Below are 24,810 nucleotides of genomic sequence, written 5' to 3'. Positions count from 1 at the left end.
AATGACCCCATTCCACACCTGTCTTTATGCTTAAAGTTGCTCAATCTAAAAGACCCTCTGCACAGTGACAGCACACACACATTAAAGTAAGAGGAGTGCTGTAATTGTTTTGAAGACACAAACAAGTCTATTAGTCACTGCACACTCATAGTGCATTTTCATTCTCTCACAATCTAACATCCATTTGACTGCTTTACGAACGACTCGTTTTGAAAATGCATTTCTGTACACTTAAACAGAGCTTGTTTGAACAATTAGAAGCAGAAAAATAGGATGACCTACATTTATACTACAAAAACAATGCGGTGTTTGTGTATTAACATTCTCCATTCTCTCTCCGACACACGCACATTGAGGATGTAGATGGCTGATCATTAACTTTAATAGTGTTTGTGTTGTGAGAGAGACTGTTTTTGTCACTAGTCTGCTATCTTCCTGACTGCTGTAAGGCAAACAAACCAACAGTATGAACACAACAATGCAATAAAGATGTTTCAGAGGACAGTATTGATCACTAAATATACACAGAGGCTCAATGTGTGCCGAAATAGCCATGATGTTTATCATCAAATGTAAAGTTTGCCAAGGATTGTTAAAAAGAAGAGTAAATTTTATAGAGGGGTTTCAATTCCTGGCACTAGCCAATATTTGGAGTAGGACTCAAAAAAGGAAATATGTCAGCAGTGTTTGCCACATAAAGTACACTTTGCTAAACTAATACAGGAAAAGTGGGACAGCTCCTGATAATTTACCATTGGCATTGTTTTTAAATACGATACAAATGGCAATGACCCTAAATATTATGATATTTATTTATTTATTTAAACAACATTTATTCACTAAGAACACATTAAATTGATCAAAAATGACAGTAAAGACATTTATAATTCTATTTTAAATAAATTATGTTCTTTTCAACTTTCTATTCAACAATAAAAAAATGGAATAAATGAAAAATAAACATTTCCAAAACAATATTAAGCAGCACAACTGTTTTCAACAGTGATGATAATAAACAATAATAATAATAAGTGTTTGTTGAGCAGCAAATCAGCGTATTGAACTATTTCTGAATGATCACGTTGAAGAGTGGAATATAATGATGCTGAAAATTCAGAATTGCCATCACAGAAATAATTCTATTTTAAAATGTGATCAAATAGAAAACAGTTATTTTAAATTGTAATAGTATTTCATAATATTTCTGCTTTTACTGTATTTTTGATCATTTTAATGCAGACTCGGTGAGCATAAGAGACTTTCAAAGTCATTTCAAAAACATTTTAAAAATTGTACTGAACGGTTTGAATAATAGTGTACTCGCTCTCATCTGGATCCAATAACTTTCTTTCTTCTGTGGAAAACAGAACTTTTTTTTTTTTTTTTATGTTCCCATATTTTTTGTCCATAAAATGAAAGTCCACTTTTGACTTTGGGACCCCATAGACTTTTATTGTATGGTCAAATGGGTTGAAGCATTCATAAATAAACTCAGTCATGAAATTCAAGCATGTAAGTAATGTATAACTCTCAATAAAGCTTAAGCGTCCTAGTTTATCTGTATTCAACCAATTTCTTACTTTTATTCAAGAGTTTTCAAATTAGCCCAGAACTGTTCAACACACATGTGACCTAGATTTGCTCAACGAAATGTTTATCAGTGAAAATCAGAGATGTGGACTTGAGACTCCTGACTTAATCTCAAGTCACAATGTTGATGTCTTATTGCTTGGCAAACATTATATTTAAGACTAACATTTACCAGTTTTGACAATTAGTTTTGAAGTTGGAGACTGAGCTTCACCCAAGTTGCTGTCAGACGGTGTTTGGAAAGTGTCAAATGTGTGTATGGTGGAAAAATATCATATAACAATTCAAAACATCATTAAGATAGAACAATGTAAATGTCTGAAGAAATTTGGTTGGAAAAACAAGAAAAGATGTGTGATAAGTTCATAATGCTGGAATGTACAGCAATGAGTCCAATGGATATGTGCTGAGACTTAGGTTTTGAGTTACATTTAATCTCATGTGTTGCTCTACTGATATTGTTTTACGTGCACATATTTATATTTTAGTGTATTTTAATACTTAAACCTGACATGAAACGCAAGAATTTTCCATCGTAAGTAAGAATTAATGACAGTTAAAACCAGAGAACCTTGACTAACAAACTGTGACGTGTCCCAAAGTCAGGCAGATATGTAGTCATAAAGGTTAACACAGCTTTGTAGACATTAACAAAGGCAATCATGATGCTAGGTGTCACTGCACGGTGAAGTCAAAATTGATCAGTTTGCACTAAAAGGGTTTTAGTAGTTTCACTTTGGCTTAACTGTACAGCAGGTAAGACCAGTCTCATCACTTCAGGAGGCGAGGATGAGAGTGCATAATTGCTTACTCCATTATTAAAAAGTGTTCAAACTTGGTTTGAACTTCAACTAAAAACGCAATTATGAAAATTAAAGATTTACTAAAGAAAGTATTAAGAGTTCAAATGAGGTACGTTTTTGTATACTTATCAGTTCTGAGATGAGAAACCTATAAAGAATCTTTAATTATGAACAAAAAAAAACAAAACAACATCCAACAAAAAAAACAACGTTTTCTGATCGCAGGGAACCATATAATACTCAAAATTCAAAATACCGGACATTTGGATTTGAAAACACAAAATGTACCAGTGTTACAAAAGAAAACGCAAGCACTGCACGTTTATTGTGTCTATGCCATCAAAATAATAATAATTAATAATGTGTATAATAAATCTGCAGTTTCTACAATAAGTTAATAAGTAATTATTTCCTGCAGCAGCTTATACTTTATTGTTATTAATAGTTCTATTGTAATTACATTACCATTTAATGTAGACAGGCATTAGCTTAAAATGTAACTCAATGCAAACATCCAGTATGCCAAACATTAAATATTAACATTAAAAGACAGTTAAAACATTAAAGAATGACAAATAAACAAAAATATTTCAGAAAAGAAAAAAAAATAGGAAAAGAAAACAAGGACTTCTAACCCCATGTCAGAGGTGTGGAGCTTCATTTTCACTTGCTAGCTTTGTTTTTTTGTTTTTTTTTACTCAAATCAAATCAACACAAACTGTGTTTTGCAGAAACACACAGAAGTTTGGTGAAGGCGTATTTGTAGCTTCATAGAAACATTCAGAAATTGTTCTGACAACATAACTGACGCCCTGCATTATAAACTACTGTATAAAACAGTTTGTCTACTACAATGGACATCATATAAGTTAAAATTAAATAAGCCCAGCATTCGATCTAGCTATGTTTGACAGTGTCCTGAAGGGCCACTTAGCTGTCTGAGAGATGAGAGGAAGTGCAGCTCTCAAAAATATACAAATTTCTCTGAATATGGTAAGAGAATACAGATTGTGCAAACACCATATGGTTCCTGTTCTCGACCGTAGGTGCCATCTCCAGTTACTTCACCTGGAAACCTTTGAGAGAGGAAAATGGAGTTGCTGCTCTATTCAGCGTGGCGGTAAGCCAGAGATTAGCCTGAAAAATTCCACACCGCCGCCACACAATGGCCCATCTCACTGTCACTCAACAGGCCCAACCAGTTAGAAGGAAGCCAGGCGCAGTGAGGCTGGCCAGAGTGGGCACGTTTAATGTCATTCCATTCACTGTAGTCACTATAGCAACTGGCCATGGGTGTGTTACATCTGCATCAAATAGGGAACGAAAGCAGTTTACGAATATAGATATTAAAGGGTTACTCCACCCCAAAATGAAAATTGCGTCAATCACTTACCCCCATGTCGTTCCAAACCCATAAAAGCTTCGTTCATCTTAGGAACACAATTTAAGATGTTTTGGATGAACACCAGGAGGCTTGTGACTGTCCCATTGACTGCCAAACAATTTTCACTGTCTTGGCCCAGAAAAGTATAAAAAACATCGTCAGAATAGTCCATCTGCCATCAGTGGTTCAACCGTAACGTTATGAAGCTATGAGAATACTTTTTGTACGCAATGAAAACAAAAATAACGACTTTATTCAACAATTTGTATCCGCTGGATGCAAACTGCGTAAGCTGTCCTGCAGTGGCGTGCACAGACCTCCGGAGGGGCAGGGGCGAAATGGCGTTACGAGGGCACAATCGCAGACCAGGGTGGGGGGTGTAATTGTATGGGTTTGGTCCCCCTCAGCTAGGGGTGGGCGATATGGCACGATTAGAAATATCACGATTCACAATTCTTTGTAATGTTGGTTTTTCTATTTTGCAAGTTGTTTGAGCAGTACAGCCAAACTAATTTCCCTATTACAAAGACAAAACCTTTCAAGGTAACAAAATATAAAAAAGTATGGCGGATAACAGTGGAAGGAATAATAAAGGAATAATTCACCCAAAAATTTAAATAGGCTACTGTTTTTTTTTGTTTTTTTTATACCTTCATTTACTCATTCAAAAGTTGTTTTAAACCTGAATGAGTTTCCTTCTTCTGCTAAACATAAACGCTATTTTGAAGAAGGTGGAAAACCAAACAGTTGCTGGTCCACAGTGACTTCCATAGTATTTTTTTTTTTTCCTACTGTTAAAGTCAATGTGGACCAGCAACTGTTTGTTTACCCAGATTCTTCAAAATAACTTCTTTTGTGTTCAGCACAAGAAAGAAATTAATACAGGTTTGAGACAACATGTGAGTAAATAAATAATGACAGAAATAAAATTTTAGGGTGATCTATCCCTTTAATTACAGTCGGCAGCATGTTTAGTAGGCTACTGTCCCTTTAAGACCTGCATGCATCTAATATACAGGCACGCATCCTTTTCTCTCAGCTGTTTACTTTCATTTTAGACATAACCAACTATGTCTATACATAAACCTTGTGTGTTTTGACAGTATTAGCACAAAACATAACTTAGTTCAGTAATCAGGAACTGTTTGACGGGCTTTTTAGTGTGCACGCTTTGGGTGTATTTGCTCAGCAAAAAGCACTCGTCAGAACAGCACACAAATTAAATGCTTAACCAGTAAGGCTTTAAAGCAGATGCAGATAATGTACTTTTGTGATTGTGAATAAGTGCAGTGTCCCGTGAAAGTAACTCTACTGCTGAGTTAACACTGATCTGAATGTATGTTCCGTTGTACAGTGTATTGATACGGCGGTGCCAGAACTGCAGTTGATAGAATGTGCGCTGTTGCACAATACAACAATATTTCTTCAAAAGCAGATCGGGGAGATATTTTTATCGTCCACGATCAAAAATCTTCATAAATCGCACACCCCTACCCTCGGCAGAAATCGCAGACCGGGACTCCGGACCGCAAGGGCAGCGTTTAGCGTCAGACCTCAAAGGGACAGGAGTATTCTCGCTTCATAATGTTACGGTTGAACCACTGATGGCAGATGGACTATTTTGGCGATGTCTTTCATACTTTTCTGGGCATTGACAGTGTTATTTACTTGGCAGTCAATGGGACAGTCACAAGCCTCCCGGTTTTCATCCAAAATATCTTAAATTGTGTTCCCGAAAACGAACAAAGCTTTTATGGACTTGGAACGATATGGGGGTAAGTGATTAATGACAAAATGTTCATTTTGGGGTGGAGTATCCCTTTAAGATTGTTTAAGATGAGCCATCCATCTTAGCTGCAAAGCTTTCTGTGCATCTGCTGTAACTGAGGGTGCAGGCCTGGGACTGCCTTGGTTTCAAATGAACTCGAATATCATTTAACAAAAAAAAACTCTCTGAAAATATTAACGTGGAGTAGATATGTGATATGACCAAGATCTTACATCACGGTATGAGTGATTTTTTCACAATAAGGATAAATTATGTTCTTTTCAACTTTCTATTCAACAACAACAAAAAATGGAATAAATGAAAAATAAATAAACATTTCCAAAACAATATTAAGCAGCACAACTGTTTTCAACACTGATGATAATAAATAATAATCAGTGTTTGTTGAGCAGCAAATCAGCATATTAAACCATTTATGAATGATCACGTGATACTGAAGAGTGGAATAATGATGCTGAAAATTCAGGTTTGCCATCACAGAAATAAATACTATTTTAAAATGTGATCAAATAGAAAACAGTTATTTTAAATTGTAATAATATTTCACAATATTGCTGCTTTTACTGTATTTTTTATCATTTTAAATGATAAACTCGGTGAGCATAAGAGACTTTCAAAGTCATTTCAAAAACATTTTAAAAATTGTACTGAACGTTTTGAATAATAGTGTACTCGCGCTCATCTGGATTCAATAAATTACTGTCTTCTGTGGAAAACAGAACTTTTTTTTTTTAATGTTCCCATATTTTTTGTCCATAAAATGAAAGTCCACTTTTGACATTGGGACCACATAGACTTTTATTGTATGGTCAAATGGGTTGAAGCTTTCATAAATAAACTCGATATAAAAATAAAAGGATATATATCACGATACCAATACCAAAAAATTATTTGATACCATAGAAATTTCAGAATTTTTGTCACCAGTGTCAATATCACAGAAAACTAATATTAGCCTAAATAAAAAAAAAACAAAAAAACAAGCTACAGTAAAGAAACCTTAGGTTACTAATGTAACCCCGGTTCTCTGATAACATGAAGTGAGGTATCTCACTATGGGAACGCCTCAGGTGTGACTGATCGCGGTCATCACAACAGCCGGGAAACGCGGGATCGCACCAATAACACCACGTCTGCCAATTATGGCAGACCAATCACTGCAGCGATCAGGGAGTCCCGCCTCCCTGTATATAAACCACAAGCTACCTGCCGTTTCGTCATTCTCCGCATATCTGTTCTCCGTGCTGTAACCTAACGTTCTCTTTCTAACATTCGTTCGGTATCTCACTATGGGATATAGACCACTCCTGAATTGCCGATATACTGACGAGGCAGACTGAAGAAGAGTGGGTAATAATCTGATCGTAACCCCCGACGGAGGTGAAACAGAATTAAATGAGGAATTCACCCCTTAATAAACTGCATTATACACCCTGACTACTCACCCCCAGGACTGAGTGGGCCAGAGAGGGTTCTGTCACATCCAGTCTATAGAACAGAGCAAATGTGTGCGGAGAAGACCAGCTGGCTGCCGCACAGATTTCTTGAATAGAAATGCCTCTAAACAGAGCCCAGGATGTAGCCATACCTCTTGTTGAGTGTGCTCGTAATCCTATTGGGGGCTCTATATTCGTATTATTGTAACACAACCCGATGGCCTCCACCACCCAGTGTGAAAAGCGTTGACGGGAGATAGGCTTTCCTTTGTAAGAGTCAGCCCACGAGACAAATAGCTGATTGCTCTTACGAAACGTGCGGGTTCTCTGAACATACGTATACAGAGCACGAACCGGACATAAACTGTGTAACCTCTCCTCCTCTGGGGATGAAAAAGGTGGTGGATGAAAAGCTAGCAGGTCCACTGATTGAACTGCACCAGCGTGATCAAACCCGGAGCGAACATCATACATGAGGAGTGAATGGATAAAGCATGTAGCTCACTCACCCTTTTTGCTGTAGTGAGAGCAAGTAACAGAGCCGTCTTAAAAGCGCGCAGCTTCAAGACAATGTTATCAATGTGTTCAAAAGGGGCTCTAGAGAGCGCGTTCAAAACTACGGACAAATCCCATGGCGGGACCAGCGGCTTTGATACTGGGTGTAGCCTGCGTGCCCCTTTCATAAATCGACAGACAAGGGGGTGTTGGCCAATAGTACCCGCGTTAGAACCAACATGACATGCTGAGATAGCGGACAGATAAACCTTAACTGTAGAAAAGGCTCTGCCTTTATCCAGAAGGTCCTGTAGGAAGCACAGCACATCCGAAACTGAACACAAGAAAGGAACGATGTTTCTATCTGCGCACCATCCCTCAAACACTCTCCATTTGAGATTATATCAAGAACGTGTCGAGGCAGTCCTAGCGTTCTGAATTGTCTCTATCACTTTCAGAGATAACCCAGCTACATTCAGATTTAGCCTCTCACGGGCTAGGCCCAGAGAGCTAGTTTCTGAGGGGAGGGGTGAAATTTTTAACCCTGCACTTGTGAAAGGAGATCCCTGCGTGCTGATAACGGCCATGGCTGGTCATAGAGCAGTTGCGCAATCTCCGCAATCCATAGTCTCCCCGGCCAGTATGGTGCGATGAGAATCATTACATGTCTGCATTGCCGAACCCTCCGTAGTATCAGCTCGATCAGGCTCAGCGGAGGGAACGCGTACATTAACCCGTCTGGCCACTCATGGGCTAGAGCATCCACACCCAACGGTGCATCGTCGCCTGCCAGAGAGAAGAACAGGGGACATTGCGTGTTCAAGGCCTACGGCGGCCCGGCCAAATCTCCGCCACACCATGCAGATCACTCGAGGGTGGAGTCTCCACTCCCCGTACAGAGGATTCCCTCAGTAAATCCGCTCCCCTGTTCATTATTCCTGGAACATGTGTCGCGCGTAACGACAGGAGGGTCTGTCGTCACCACTTCCCTTAACATAACAGGACCCAGAGGGCATCCTGTCCTGAGAAAAGACGGGGCTTTCCAATGACAGAGCGCACGTGCATTCTGGTCAGATGCCTACTCTGCTGCTGAGACTGCTCTTGGGGCGAATGCCCTGTGACGCTGTCCAGTTCTGAAAATCCCTCATTCGCAGCAGTCCCAGGGGAACCACTGGCACTGTTGAGGCCATCAGACCCAGTAGCCGGAGACACATTCTGAAAGAGACTGATCTCCCTCGTTGAAAAAGGGAGAGGCAGCTGTGAAATGTCTTGATGCGATCCTCTGATAGGAAAGCTCGAAACAGTACCGAATTCAACCTGAGACCCAAGTAGACTATCTCCTGTGCCGGAATTAGACAACTATTCGTATTGTTTAACTTGAAACCTAAACTCTCCAGGTGCATCACTAGTGTTTTCGTATCGCTCTCTGCTTGCCTCGAGGACGGCACGCAGATGAGCAGGTCATCCAAATATGATGAAACTCAGGTCCCTCCTTTCCTTAACGGCGTCAGAGCTGCTTTCACACATTTGCTGAAAACTCTGGGGGCCAAAGCGAGGCCAAAGGGGATTTTTGTATACTCGTATGCTGTGCCCTGATAAGCAAACCTCAGATATATCCTGTGAGCAGGAAAAATATCTATGTGAAAATATGCGTCCTGGAGGTCCACTGAGGTGAACCAATCTCCCTGACGAATACTCTGACACAACGTTCTGAGCGACAGCATTTTGAATTTGTATTTTCTGAGGTGTTTGTTGAGGACCCGTAAATCCAAAATGGGACAGAGACCTCCCCCTCTTTTGGGAATCACAAAGTACCAGGAGTAAAAACCTATGTGGCTTTCTCTCATTGGAACTCTTATCACTCCTTTTCTCATTAAAGAGGATATCTCTTCCTCTAAAACCTGAGCTGCTTCCCCCTGGGCCACTGACATTACCACTCTGTTGAACATAGGAGGTTTTACAGCGAATTGAAGTCTGTATCCCCTCTCTGTTGTGGTTAAAACCCAGGGATGAACTGCGCATGCGCGCCAGTTCGCTGTCTGAGCTGCGAGTGGGCCCTTCTCATCTTCGCTCACTAGTGGTGTTGTAGGGGAATGCCGCTCCAGTGAAGGAGTTAGATTAGTCTTTGTTTGTGATTGTTTTAATTTTTTGTGATCTATCTTTCTTTTTATTCCACTCTGCGCCCTCAGCCCTTGGCCTGGATGCGTCAGAGAAAACTTTATTTGTGACGGGATGCTTATGAACTTTTGTCCTTCCTCCCTCGGAACAAACCTCATAGGTGGAGGGGGAGACAATTTTTGGGGGGACAACAGAGGAACATGTGCCGTTTCGCCACACACCCTGGACTTTGAACTGACCACATAAGCCCATTTCAGCTTTGAATTCCTTCTCCTTTTCCCCGTGGGAGGGAGAATGGAATCATTCTGAAGGGATGGGACAGAGAAACCCTGAGTGCTGTTTCCAAACCCTTCCTGATGCACAGCCGAAGTCTCAGGTCGTCCGCCTCTTTTTGTTTCCCTGAGGAGCTACGGACCGACCACTGCGGCTGTGAAAGACTGTTTTGGTTTCACAAAACCGGACTTTGACTGAGGACCCGCGTTTCCCCGGCTGTTGTGATGGAGCCGGACGGGAAGGTTGATAGTCGGAATGTCCCCCTCTCCCTGAAGGTCTGAAGTTCAGTCGGCTTGGGTGATAAGGCCGAGCTGCCGGCTTTCTGGGGAGACAGACCTCGAATGCCTCTCACTCCTTTTTCCGCAGATCACATTGCTGACGCATGGCTGTTACCGTCGCGCCGAACATGGCCTTTGGATCAATAGGGGCATCCAAAAACTCTACCTTCTCTTTGTCAGAGAGGCCTGACAAACCCAGCCATAGCGATCTCTCTCCCACAACTGCTAAGCCCATACTCTGACCGCAGCTTTGAACTGCTCCGTGAGACGTGCGCAGGTTTAAATCTGCAATTACACATATCTTCTCCCAGAGCGCTGGGTTGGGAGATTCGGAGTCCAGCTGACGCCCCATCTCCTCTAATAACTCCGCTTGGTAGGCAGTAAGGAGGGACGTCGCGTTCAAAGCACGAACAGCCAGAGCAGATGATTTATAGATCTTTTGAAAAACAGAGTCGGCGAAGCGCTCTGTTTCCCCTGGCAATAAGGCTCTGGTTGAAGAGAGCGCTGCCCTGCGGCCTGGGTCCTCAAACAACGGGGGAAGGACGGGTGACACCCTCTCCATCATCTCTCCCCACGAGCTGCTGGCCTGCGGACATCCACCGGTTCCTCTCTGGGTTGAGCAGAGAGGCATGGGTCCGACTTACCAGCTACTGCCACGCAGAGTCTCCACTCTCGGGTTTTAACCGAGAACTTCGAACAGTGAGGACAGCCCTCAGGGTTGGACAGATCTGCCTGAGCATGTTTAGCGCCCAAACAGGAGATGCAGAGGCCATGTGAATCCTTTGCAGAAATCCACATCCACATCCAGACAGCAGGAATATTAGACTGCTGTCACTTTAAGAGCTGCCCGGATCCAATATATTGTTACACATGTGTTTTCTTTCTCAGCTACTTGTTTTCACTTAAGACCTAAATTGCAGTGTTTATGAGGATACTTACAAAGATGGCCATTTTGACACATATGAGTGTGTACACTTAACTGTTCAAGGCCTATAAAGCTTGTCTGCCGATATATCGCCCCACCCAAATGTTGTGTTTTTATTAGTCATTTTATTGTTTTACTGTGCTTTTCTAATAGGTGTTGGAGATTGTGGCTATTGTTAACAGAATCCTTTCTTCACAGGATGGTTTGGGGTCAACTGAGGACTTACCGGTCTATGCTAGAGGTCATTTTTGTAGTGTGTTCAGGGTCGCAGTTGTAGAGAGAGGACCTTTAAGCGTGAGGTAGACATTTGTAACCTGGGTAACAAAATAGAATTTAAAAAAAAATTATTTAATGCAATTTAAATTAGGTGCACTCTAAATGAATGAATAAATAAATAAATGTGGATTTTAGTGAATTATTAAATTAAAATGAAACAATGACACAAGAAGAATAAATGCAATAATTTATTCAAAAGCAAACTTACCTCCAGGCCTGCTTGCTCTAAGGAAGGAAGAGAGGAGCTTGCCACAGGATGTAGGATGAGGACAATCGGTGAGCAAGACAGAAGGTGCGAGTGAATATAACTGTTTTTGTGTGCAGGGTCAATCAGAGGACTCTGAGGTCAAGGTAGAAAAGCCTGCTGTGGGTCCCTGTGGGGTGTATGTGCTTTCATTCGGGTGTGAGACTGGAGGCACCACATGGTAGCACTAGCCACCTCCTAAGGGAAAGAAAAAATAATATATAGTAATATATAAGTCTGCAGTCCATAACCTTTAATTTATAAGTAATAAAAGTCATATGTCTAACATATACTCCTTAAGTAATTTTAACTTAACTTAATGCCTGACCTTCTAAAACAATAGTCAGAAATTGAATAGTTTATTGAAAGATTGCATATTTGTTTTTTGTGACCCATTTAGTATGATATAGGACAATATGGAGCTCATACTTGAGAATGAAACAATACCTCAATTTTATTAAGAAGCCAAAACTGGGAAACTTATGCAAATTATTTTGGGCAGATGCTGATATTTACAAGATGAAATTCAAATTTCTGAATGAGATTTTTGTAGTTTAGCAGACTACTCACAAAATGCATATTAAATGCTCAAGGCTCTGTACTTTTAAATGTGTGGCAAAACATAATGCAATGCAATGATGATTGAGAGATACAGAATTAAACTTTCCTCAAAAGGCTGTTTATAATATTTGATTCTAAAATTGTAAACAATAAAAATATTAAAAAAAACACACTGTATGAAATCAAAGTACTTCATTCCTGTAGTATTACTAACAATATAAAAGTTATTCTAAATATTTAACAGCAGATCAAAATTTGTAACATGACCTGAAGTTTTAGTAATAAAATTAAAGGCCTTTTTTTTGCTAAAAAGTATAAACTATCAATCAGAAGACAGAAGGCCTGCAGTAGATGTTGATATTATAGAAAAATTATATTATACAGTCTTTATAAAGGCTAAGAAGAAATTTTGTAATGAAACAAAAAAACCTAAATTAACTTAGAAATCTTTCCCTTCAGAATAAATGTTAAAGTATACCTGGTAAAAAATAAATGATGTAGTGATTTTTAAGACGACTGAATTGTAATGTATAAAACAGTAATAACTGATTAATTAAAGCTGCAGTCCATAACCTTTTTTTTTATGTTCAAAACCACTGCGGAGTACCTGCATAACTCATCGTAACTCCACCTACAATGTTCTTACACAAGACGCATGCAGTTCTGTTTATTAACAGCTATAGCACCAAAAGTTATGGGCCGCAGCTTTAAATAACTAATTTTGTAAGTAATAAACTTACTCATGTCATTATTTCTGTAATAGCAGCAATGCTCCTGAACCACTGTAAATTTGCTCTTAAATCTGAAACAAAAAGAAACAGAAATTAGTCACATTAACAGAGAAAATGCTTCAATTACATTAGAGAAATAATAATATATTAGCTTAACCGGTACTAAGGAGATTATAATAAAATAAAAACATCTGAATTAATAATAGCAGGTGTTCAGGTTTCAAGAAAAAAAATAAAATAAATCATCACTTTGACCCAGTAAGCTTGAGAAGGGTCATGACCTTAATGTTAAAAACCCTAAAGTCATTATGGTAAACATTCTGCGAAGAAAAAAAAAAAAAAAGACACTGTGCCATACCCAAAATAATGGCTTAATTGAGGGGCTTAACATTTTCCCCTAGAACTAATAGTTCTGTCCATCCCAAAATAAACTATTCAGCCAACTACTAGATATTTTACAAGGCCACAGATGTTGTGATGTACTGCCAAGCCTGATAGACGACTTGGCAAGACCTTCTCCAAAGATAAACATTCAGTACTGTAAAACCAGGGCCGAAGTTCAGCAGTCATATAGACAGAACTTATGAGAATATACAGAATTCACTGCACCTTCATTACTAGTTAACTGCAGTTTGATGTTTACGACACTGATCACATTCTTACATTATTGATATCAACATGCCGGGTGTCACCTAGAAATAAAAATTGTGCCAAAATTTCCTTCTGTGGAACATAAGAAGATGTTTCATTGTGTTTTAGCTGTTTTCGTCTATACAATGAAAGTCAATGGGGACCAAAACAATAGTCTGGCCCTCTTTAAGGTGTTCCACAGAAGAAAGAAATGCATACATTTATAGTGTTGTTTTCTATTAAATTTGTGTGTTTGCATAAAAATAAAAATAAAATATAAAATGTATTTTAGATATATTTCTAGTGGGAGTACTTAAATAAATAAATGTTATAAAATAAATACAATCTATAAACGTGGGAGTGCATAAATAAATAAATACATTTTATTAAAATAAATACAATCTATGAGCATTTGTGAGTGAGTGAGTAAGTGAATGAATGAATGATTAATTTAATTTGTTCATTTTGTTACATAATAAAAATTTATGAGCACCTCCCTTCATGTGGCAGTGCACAGGCTACATCTTTGTAAAATAATAACAGGATTGTCTCTCTCTCTACAGGAAAACACCCAGCAGGAAAGTACGAGTGAAAGTAAGAATGAGCTGGGTGAGACATGATGAAGCTGTAGTACCCTGACAAGTTGCAAGACATGTCCAAGGAAGTAGTGCATGTGTCATAAGGGCACACACCCCTGAGGCCAATCTATATATAGCAGTGGTGGTGTGGTAAACTCATATTAGGTTTCCACGTTCCAACAGGAAGACTGTAATGATCAATGAGTAACTTCTGAATAGACATATGACAGTATCCTGTTCTTTTCATCAAGACAGTCAGAAAGCTAAAAAAAATAAATAAATGTGATGTGCACATAAAAATTTACACAACTTCACAAACAAAGGTACCAGCTTTGACCCAGTTTGGTCCTTTAAAAAGCATGCGATCATGATAAAAGTTGAGTCAAAGTGTGTGTTTATCAAGATTACTACTATCAGAATACATCATCTCACAGTCAGTCTATTGTGTTTTGGTTAATGCCCTCAAATATTTAACATTTATCCTGTTTTCATGCATGGTTTGATTGTCTTGTCCAAATCAGAGTTTGATTCCCCTTATTGCTATCCCAGAATTCACATAAACCTCACATATAAAATGTAATAGTGTATTAAAAAAAATGTAAATAAAATATTGCTGTCTTGGATTGCTATCCCTGAATTTACATTTCCAGGTGTGGTTTTTGCTAGCATGTCACAGAAACCAAATGAAACTAGCTTAGCTCTGATGTCAAATAGACGGTGTGAAATCACCCCTAAAACTCCCAGCACATGACACTGTTAAAACTCTAATAAAGCCATTTGTTTTTTGCATACTACAGAGAAAAGCCTTCAGTCAGTCACCAAACACCTGCACTCATTAGCACTCATAAAATACAGCCTAATGATAGAACACATTACTGTCTTTGTCGTCCTGCCAGAAACAGTTGGTCGTTCTTGTTTACAAGCTTGTACTTTATGGCCATTTCAATGGCCTATAAAAAGAAACGATAACAGCAAGGAGATTAGTCTAATGCTAGGAGCTAGCAAGACCTATCAGCTACCACACGATTTGAGCAACAGTTCTGGCGCCGGTTCATTTTCGTATGACATTCACACATGAAGGAGCACAGACACGCATACCTAAACACGCCCACAGATTCAAATGAGTTCAAATAGAAATCACACGCAACTAGGTCATTCTTCATCTGAAGTGGTGAAAGATGTTTACATTGTAAATTATTTGAATTTTTCAAATAATAACATGTATTGCTATGTATTTAAATAGTGTTTAATATGCTATATTCGGAGAAGCTTAAAGGGACAGTTCACCCAAATATAAAAAAAGTCGTCATCATTTACTGAGCCTCAAGTTGTTCCAAACCTGCTTGAGTTGGTTGATCATTAAAGAAAATAAGTGGGTTGCCGTATTGACTTCCATAGTATGGAAAAAATGCTATGAATATCAATGGGGACTATCCCTTTAGAAACGTTTTCATTTAATTTTTTCTTAAAATACAACACAATGCATTATTTAAACAAATTTATTAAAATATCTACTGTAGATATAAATTTGCTAATAACATTTGAATGGTTTCTTACTACGGTGTTTCAGTGCCACATTAAAAAATAAAAATATATAAGATTACGAGATTGAAGTCGTAGCAATAAGAGAATAAAGTTGAAAATTACGAGAATAAAGTACAAATATTTTGAGAATAAAGTTGAAATTATGATAATAAAGTCATAGCAATACGAGAATAAAGTCAAAATATTTTAAGAATTAAGTCAAAATTACGAGAGTAAAGTCAATATTTTGAAAATAAAGTCTAAATTACTAGAATAAAAGGAAAAATATTTTGAGAATAAAGTTGAAATTATGAGAATAAGGTTGTAGCAATATGAGAATAAAGCTGAAATGATAAGAATAAAGTCATAAAAATGAGAATAAAGTCGAAATTACAAGAAAAGTAGAAATATTTTGAGAATAAAGTTGAAATTACGAGAATAAAGTCAGCAATATTTTGAAAATATTTTCAAATATTTTGATAAAGTCAAAGTATTTCGACTATTCGCATAATTTTGACTTTTTTTTCAAAATATTACGACTTAAATCTCGTAATCTTATTTTTTTTTTTACGTGGCACTATAATGCTGTCGTAGTTTGTATATAAACCTCATCACATCTATAAAGCTGGAATAACAACAAAGAAACCTCTGGAAATAAATTTATTTAGGTGATTAGCTCAGTTAAATTAGCTGCTAACGTAGCCACATTCCTTTAGCTTAAATGTACAGACACGGTGGAGACACTGGCTAATCACAACAGCAAACAAAACAATGGCTGTAAAACAATGGTCCATGGTGCTCGGATGTGTGGTGACCAGATGTAAACAAGTGTGCTAAAGATGGTTAAAGCAATGATGGAAATCTCTCTTTCGTGTTTTTACTATGAGTGTCTTGTCACATGCAGGTCTGGACCTCCGGTCACGCCATGCTGCACACCAGCTATGTCCCCCTACTGCTCACTACATGTGACTACTGACCCAGACAGCACACACAAAGAAAATAAACGACATACCGACACAGCTCAGACTCAATTCAGCCACTCCTGCAACATTTAGGACAAAAGAAGGGAAAGCCGACACAAACAGCTGCAAACAAGCAACCAGACCAGAAGCAATAAACTTAAGACAAAAGCACACCCCTTGTTTCTCTTAGACTTCGGATTGACACCACCATTCAAAACTTTGGCGTCAGTAAAATGTTGTTGTTTTTTTTAAAGAAAGAAATTCATACTTTTATTCTGCGAAGATTAATTAAATTGATTAAATTAATTAAAGTGGCAGTAAAGACATTTATAAATGTTACAAAAGATTCCTACTTCAAATTAAAGCAGTTATTTTGAACTTTCTATTAATTAAAGTATCCTGGAAAAAAATATCACAGTTTACACAAAAATATTAAGTAGCACAATCGTTTTCAGAAATGTTTCTTGAGCAGCAAATCAGCATATTAGAGCGATTTCTGAAGGATCATGTGACACTGAAGTAATAATGCTGCATGTATTTATTTTTACAGTTTATCCAGTAATTTTTTGATCAAATCAAATGCAGTCTTGAGCATAAAAGACTCCTTTCAAAAACCTTTTACAGGTAGTGTAAAGGATGCCAACAAAACACAAAATGAATCTAGATATTTGCAGCACAAATATGACTGTTATGCTACCAAAAGCATAAAATATCCCTGTAGAGCATCAAAAGGGATTTAAAGGAAATCCGTCAGGATTTTAAAACAGCTCCTCCTTCAATTCCCTTTGAGTGTCCGGAAGCAAAACATTATTCCAACACAATACGCATCTGATAAAAACCACACAATAAACAATAAGATTAAAAAAATAATAATAATAAATTATAATAAATAATTAAAAATAAGTCAAAACACACACACCCAGTTAAAATAATAATAATAATAATAATCCTGCAATTTTTATAAATTTGGAACAAATACAAAAGGATCTAAATGGGAATTGTGTTACGGGATTAAAACATGAATCACATTTTCTAGCACATCCTCCCCAAATTTTATCATTACAGTATTATGAGCAGCAATATAATATCCCAGAATGACAAAAGGAATTTAAAGGAAATATGCCACGAATTCTCTTTCAACTGTCCTGGGGAGGATTTGTACTGTACAAAGAATCCTTTGGGAATTTCAGTTCATCCAAGGGAGTATCATTTTGGATTTCAATGGGATCATTAAAGATTACAAATTCTGACAGGAGTACTCAAAATAGGATTCAGGATTGTTTGACAAGGGACTCAAAACAATGCTAACAGATTTCATTGAAATTCCTTTTGATGTTCTTTATGCTGCTCACTGAAGATATTTGGCATTTAGATGCTTTCCAGATATGAGTCACAAATGTTACTGGAGCATCAGTTCAACAAGAAAAAAGAATTGCTTCACTACAGGTAAATGTCGGGAAGAGGAATCCTCTGACACAGTGCCAAAAACACAAAACAAATCAGTTGTACATACAACACTAGGCATCCAAAGGATTTCTTTGAATTAGGAGGCAACATAAAAAGAATGAAATAGAAGGTGGGGGATTCTGGGAAAAACACATGAGAAGGGCACATGTGAAGAGAGAGAGGCGATGGAGGAGTGGTAAAGGATGTAGGACAGAGTGGAATATTTTCAGTTCACCGAGACATGGAGTCAATTTCGCAAAGATCTGACAAAAAGCAAGGCATGCAAAGCTGTGAAGGAGGGTTCGACAGAGAAAAAAGGATAAGGCTTGCAAGAAGAAAAAAATGAGGGGGAGGGTTTGTGAAAAAAAACTCATCATGGTGTAAAGGGATAAAACGAGATATAAAAGCGAATGAGTAAAAGAAAAAGGAAGTAAAAGGCAGTCCCCAGCATTTCCTGTAGAGCGGTTGTGCCGTTAACAATAGGCTGAGCAATGGTTTTGTAACCGTGATGTCAGTAGATGCTTCACTGACCTGCTGACCCAGTGACCTACTTTTGCTTCTCTCGCTCACTGTTTCTCTCTTCCACTGCGACTTAATCACAGCTCAACAGGCAGCCGCAGCTGCAGCCAATCACGCGACGGGCTGAGTCACCACACACTGGCTATCAGCAAATCAGGAAATCAGGAGTAGCTCATCACAAACAAACGGCAGCCAATAACACGCTGAGAAGAGTTTTCAGCCAATCAAACACAGAGTCTACAAACACTCAGCTAACCAACCACAAACAGGATAAAAACACAGAGTTAGCGTCAAAGAGAACAAGTCCGAGAAGTCTAGAAAAATACGAGAAACAGCAGAAGGAAACAGGCTAACAAAACCAAGCTTCCTCTTTTGCTGAGAGTGACACATTTACCTATTCGGCCAAAGTGAGCCAAAACAGATCTGCCTAAAGCACTAGGTTAAAACCAGATAACAAGCGCATGACAAACAAACAAATTCTTCCTCCGCTCTCTCAACACACTCAAACAAATGAGGTTTCTCTCTCACATACACACCCACGTCTAGCCTTAGGGGCTCTGAACGCTATAGACTGGGCTGGGAATATTTTCACACAGTTATCTTGCATATCTTGAATTGTACCTGCACACAAACAGTCACAGATGGACCATATACAACTATGTAATTGCATATTCAGATTCCACTGCATTGTCATTTGCCCTTTTTGACTGAAGGAACAGTTCATGTATAAAAAAAAAAAAAAAAAATTCATATTCACTTACCCTCATGTCGTTCCAAACCTGTATAACTTTTGTTTCTTGTGTAAAACACAAAAGGAGATATTTATATGCATGTCCAAGCTGCTCGTATTCCATACCATGTTCAGCAGTCATTTTTAATGTACTTTAAAAATGTAGGGATCATACTGCATATATTATATTATATTATATTATATTATATTATATTATATATATATATATATATATATATATATATATATATATATATATATATATATATATATATATATATATATATATATATACACACACACACACAGTGGGGCAAAAAGTATTTAGTCAGCCACCAATTGTGCAAGTTCTCCCACTTAAAAAGATGAGAGAGGCCTGTAATTTTCATCAAAGGTATACCTCAGCTATGAGAGACAAAATGAGAAAAAAAAATCCAGAAAATCACATTGTAGGATTTTTAAAGAATTTATTTGCAAATTATGGTGGAAAATAAGTATTTGGTCAATAACAAAATTTCATCTCAATACTTTGTTATATACCCTTTGTTGGCAATGACAGAGGTCAAATGTTTTCTGTAAGTCTTCACACACTGTTGCTGGTATTTTGGCCCATTCCTCCATGCAGATCTCCTCTAGAGCAGTAATGTTTTGGGGCTGTCGCTGGGCAACACAGACTTTCAACTCCCTCCAAAGATTTTCGATGGGGTTGAGATCTGGAGACTGGCTAGGCCACTCCAGGACCTTGAAATGCTTCTTACGAAGCCACTCCTTCATTGCCCGGGCGGTGTGTTTGGGATCATTGTCATGCTGAAAGACCCAGCCACGTTTCATCTTCAATGCCCTTGCTGATGGAAGGAGGTTTTCACTCAAAATCTCACGATACATGGCCCCATTCATTCTTTCGTTTACGGATCAGTCGTCCTGGTCCCTTTGCAGAAAAACAGCCCCAAAGCATGATGTTTCCACCCCATGCTTCACAGTAGGTATGGTGTTCTTTGGATGCAACTCAGCATTCTTTGAGTTTTTACCAAAAAGTTCTATTTTGGTTTCATCCGACCATATGACATTCTCCCAATCCTTTTCTGGATCATCCAAATGCTCTCTAGCAAACTTCAGACGGGCCCGGACATGTACTGGCTTAAGCAGGGGACACGTCTGGCACTGCAGGATTTGAGTCCCTGGCGGCGCAGTGTGTTACTGATGGTAGCCTTTGTTACTTTGGTCCCAGCTCTCTGCAGGTCATTCACTAGGTCCCCCCGTGTGGTTCTGGGATTTTTGCTCACAGTTCTTGTGATCATTTTGACCCCACGGGTGAGATCTTGTGGAGCCCCAGATCGAGGGAGATTATCAGTGGTCTTGTATGTCTTCCATTTTCTAATAATTGCTCCCACAGTTGATTTCTTCACACCAAGCTGCTTACCTATTGCAGATTCAGTCTTCCCAGCCTGGTGCAGGTCTACAATTTTGTTTCTGGTGTCCTTTGACAGCTCTTTGGTCTTGGTTACAGGTCTGTGAGAGCCAGAAATCTTGCTTGTTTGTAGGTGACCAAATACTTTACCAATTAATTCTTTAAAAATCCTACAATGTGATTTTCTGGATTTTATTTCCTCATTTTGTCTCTCATAGTTGAGGTATACCTATGATGAAAATTACAGGCCTCTCTCATCTTTTTAAGTGGGAGAACTTGCACAATTGGTGGCTGACTAAATACTTTTTTGCCCCACTGTGTGTGTGTGTGTGTGTGTGTGTGTGTGTGTGTGTGTGTGTGTGTATGTGTATGTGTAATATATATATATATATATATATATATATATATATATATATATATATATATATATATATATATATATATATATATATATATATATATATATATAACAGTATTGTAAAAATAATATTTTCAAAAATTAAATAAAGATAAAATTATTTGTAAAATATTTTAGTTTTTAAATTTAAAATATTTTTATTTAATACGATTTATTTATGAATGATTGATTGATTGATTCTTTTGCTCTACAGTTCAATAATGAAAAACAGGTTTATTGTTTTAATTTCCTGTTATATGTTGTAATCAAATTAGTGTATCATTTATGGTTATATTTTTATATTTTGAATTCTTTCATTTGTATATATTGTGAGTTTTAATATATTTTAATTTTTTGTAATTTTGTTACATGCTTTTCCTACTTTTATTCCTATATTAAAATATTTCTAAATAGATTCAATTAAGTTTTATTTCAGTTTTCATTTTGCTTCTTTTTCAGTTTTAGTTATATTTCAGTTAGTAATTAGTGCATCAACTTCAACAAATTTCAGTTAGTTGACACAGCAGCATTTCTAATTTTCATTTAAATTCTTTCCATTTAATATTTAGAATTTATTTCATTTCAGCTTTAGTTCCAATCAACAAAAATGTTTTTCAAAAATTTTTAATTTCAGTTTTAGTTCACAATTACACACACTTTGCATTCTACAAAGCATTGAGCAAGCAATGTTAAGATTATGAGTTCATTTCAGGAAAAGCATGAACTGATCAAATGTATTCCTTGAATGCAATGCAAGTCTCTTTAAAGTGTGTTCCAAGAACGTTGAGAAGACGCAAGTTAACGACCCTCCTAGATTTTTTGAGTATAATCCTTCAAGCTCACTATGATACATCTTTTGATAGTCAATGCATAAAGACCCAAGAAGACTAAGGACTCAAGAAAAAGTGAATAATAAAGCTCAAAAGATGTTGCAAGTTTGTGACAAAAAAAATGCATTCAAAAATAATACAAATGTAACCATCATGCACAATAACATGTAACGCAACGTGTATCAGACAGCATCATAAAAGTATTTTTTCATGTAAGAAATGTTGGTTTGCAATAACATTTTTAGTTGAGTGATTCCTAATAATTTTTCTTTCAACGCTCTGAAAAATGCCTCACTGCAACACAAACCTAGTCTCCGACATCATTAACTGCATCCTTACGGTCTCAAGATAACCAAACATGGCTTTTTCTGTTCCCTTCCAATCCACATTCAGTTTTTTTATTTTTTTTTACTGCAGAGTCTGCTTTCCATTTTTAATAAATTCATGCAAGGTGCCTACACATTCTCACTCTCTTTTTTCTCCTTCGCTCCCTCAGATCGAGTCTCTACAGGCTCTGTGCGTGTGCGCGTGTGTGTTCTCTCAGATGTAGGTCAGTAAAGCTCTGAGGATGTGAGTCACTCCAGCATGGATCTTCGGTACAGCTCTGCACGCACTGAGACGCCAGCATGACAACGGTGCCCATCGGCAATGCCATAGCAACCACTCTCACCAAGCGGGGTAAAAATAGATGTGCTGAATTCCTCCACTGCAGAGTTTCCCTCTCATATTTTCTCTCTCAGCATTTTCTCCATTACTCATGCAGCAATTGACCTACAACAGTTTTTACAAAATGTACAGTAAATGGATCAATCTCAAAAATACAACATACAACCACCTGACACACATACATTGGATAAATAAATACTTATCCTCACAAAAATACGACTGCACCTTGAAAAATTGATTAATGTGCACTGAAAATGATGAGGAATCCCTTAAGGCCAGTGATTCCCATGCTTAGGTATGAAGAACACTGCTATCCATTTATAGCAGTGTTCTCCTTTTCCCTTTACACAGTCCACGTGAACTCCACTTTCCCTGGAAACATGTAATTGCTCTATTCTAGTGACAGATTTGCATGTTATCTTCAGGTGTAGTTACCGTATAGATAACATGGGTTTCATTGTCAGCATAGTGCAGTATGTTAACTCTCCTTTATCAACCTGAAATGACTTCACTCCCTTTTAAGTCTGGAAATGCAAGGGATTACTCACTCAACGCAAACCCCACTCACATGTCACACCTCTGGATGTCTTTAGAGAACGGCTAGGGAACATGAGCTGAAATAGAAGGCATTTACTGTAAGTGAGGAAGCACTCTGCTAGGGCCATAAACCGTCTAATACAGCTTACTCACACAAAATGCACTGAACCCAAAACTGCAAACATGTAGCCTATATTCTCCAATTGGAAAAAAAAAAATTCACATTTGAGAGAAAATTAGATTATTATTTTTTTTATGTTATTAATTATTATTAGAATTATTATTATTATTATTAAGAACAACAACAACGACCAAAAGGACAATAACTAGAATTATCAAGTTAAAATACATGTACAATACATATTTGTGATTTGAGTCACAATTATTTGAGAAATTCAAAATGCAATGCACCTGTATTAATAATAAAAAACATAAAATATTTGGTAACACTTTAGAATAGGGAACACATATTCACTATTAACTACGACTTTTCCCTCAATAAATTCCTAATTTGCTGCTTATTAATAGTTAGTAAGGTAGTTGTTAAAGGGATACTCCACCCCAAAATGCAAATTTTGTCATTAATCACTTACCCCCATGTCGTTCCAAACCCACAAAAGCATCAGTAACGCATGGCTACATATTGTACGTTTATTTACACTTTGGTTTGAACGGAAACAGCGTATCCATGCGTTACTGATGACAGAGAATAGCGTACGCAGAGAGACAGAGAGGAGACAAATTGTTTAATAAATGTCATTATTTTTATTTTCTTTGTGTACAAAAAGTATTCTCGTCGCTTCATAAAATTCAGATTGAACCACTGATGTCAGATGGGCTATTTTGACGATGTTTTTTATATTTTTCTGTGCCTTGACAGTGGTAATTACTTGGCAGTCAATGGGACAGTCACAACAAGCCTCTCGGTTTTCATCCAAAACATCTTAAATTGTGTACCGAGGACAAACTAAGCTTTTACGAGTTTGGAATGACATGGGGGTAAGTGATTAATGACAAAATTTGCATTTTGGCGTGGAGTATCCCTTTAAGTTTAAGAATTGGGTAGGATTAGGGATGTAGAATAAGGCATTAATATGTGCTTAATTAGTACTAATAAATGGCTAATATTCTAGTAATATGCATGCTAATAAGCAAATAATTAAAAGAGACCCTAAAATAAAGTGTTATCAAATATTTAAATATATTGTAATAAAAATTAGGGCTGTCAGTGTCATTTTTTTAATCGGATTAAATCACACCCTTTTTGAGTGGGTAATCGCAATTAATCACAATCAAACTTATCATGAAATTAAGCATATTATCTTGTTTTATCATTATTTACTATATCCAGCAAAGTAAAGCAAAAGATTGAAGGGTGATTCTTACAAAACTGTATTTTCTGCAAGCTTATTTCAAGATAAATTTAGATGTCTTTTCAAAAAAAAGGGCACTTGGAGACTTGGACTGATTGTTTGAACGCATTCGCTTACTGGATCAAACTTTCCCGAAGTTTAGCAACTTAAAATTATCTGATTGCAAACTGAGAAGCAAAATTGGGTTAAAGGTTTAGAATAGAAATTGTACTTCAGTAATTTAGCATGAATTTAATTTAACGCATTACAAATTTTTTAAATTAATTGCATGTTAACGCATTAACGTTGACAGCCCTATTAAAAATAT

General features: G+C 37.3%; 1 protein-coding gene across 5 annotated transcripts in view; it reads right to left on the bottom strand.

Moving 5' to 3' along the window:
* clocka (clock circadian regulator a) overlaps positions 1-24,810 on the bottom strand; it is a 67,910-nt gene that overhangs the window by 24,564 nt on the left and 18,536 nt on the right. For all 5 annotated transcript variants that reach the window (XM_058755401.1, XM_058755400.1, XM_058755405.1 and 2 more), the window contains 3 exons: positions 12,913-12,974; positions 11,576-11,809; positions 11,318-11,405 (listed from right to left, as the gene is read on the bottom strand). In XM_058755401.1, the coding sequence (XP_058611384.1) occupies positions 11,318-11,337 (20 nt within the window). In that variant the 5' untranslated portion in view covers positions 11,338-11,405; positions 11,576-11,809; positions 12,913-12,974. The remainder of the gene's footprint in view (positions 1-11,317; positions 11,406-11,575; positions 11,810-12,912; positions 12,975-24,810) is intronic.

The sequence above is a fragment of the Onychostoma macrolepis genome, chromosome 20, assembly GCF_012432095.1.
Source record: "Onychostoma macrolepis isolate SWU-2019 chromosome 20, ASM1243209v1, whole genome shotgun sequence".
Taxonomy (NCBI): Eukaryota; Metazoa; Chordata; class Actinopteri; order Cypriniformes; family Cyprinidae; genus Onychostoma; species Onychostoma macrolepis.
This window is presented reverse-complemented; position numbering and strand designations above follow the sequence as displayed.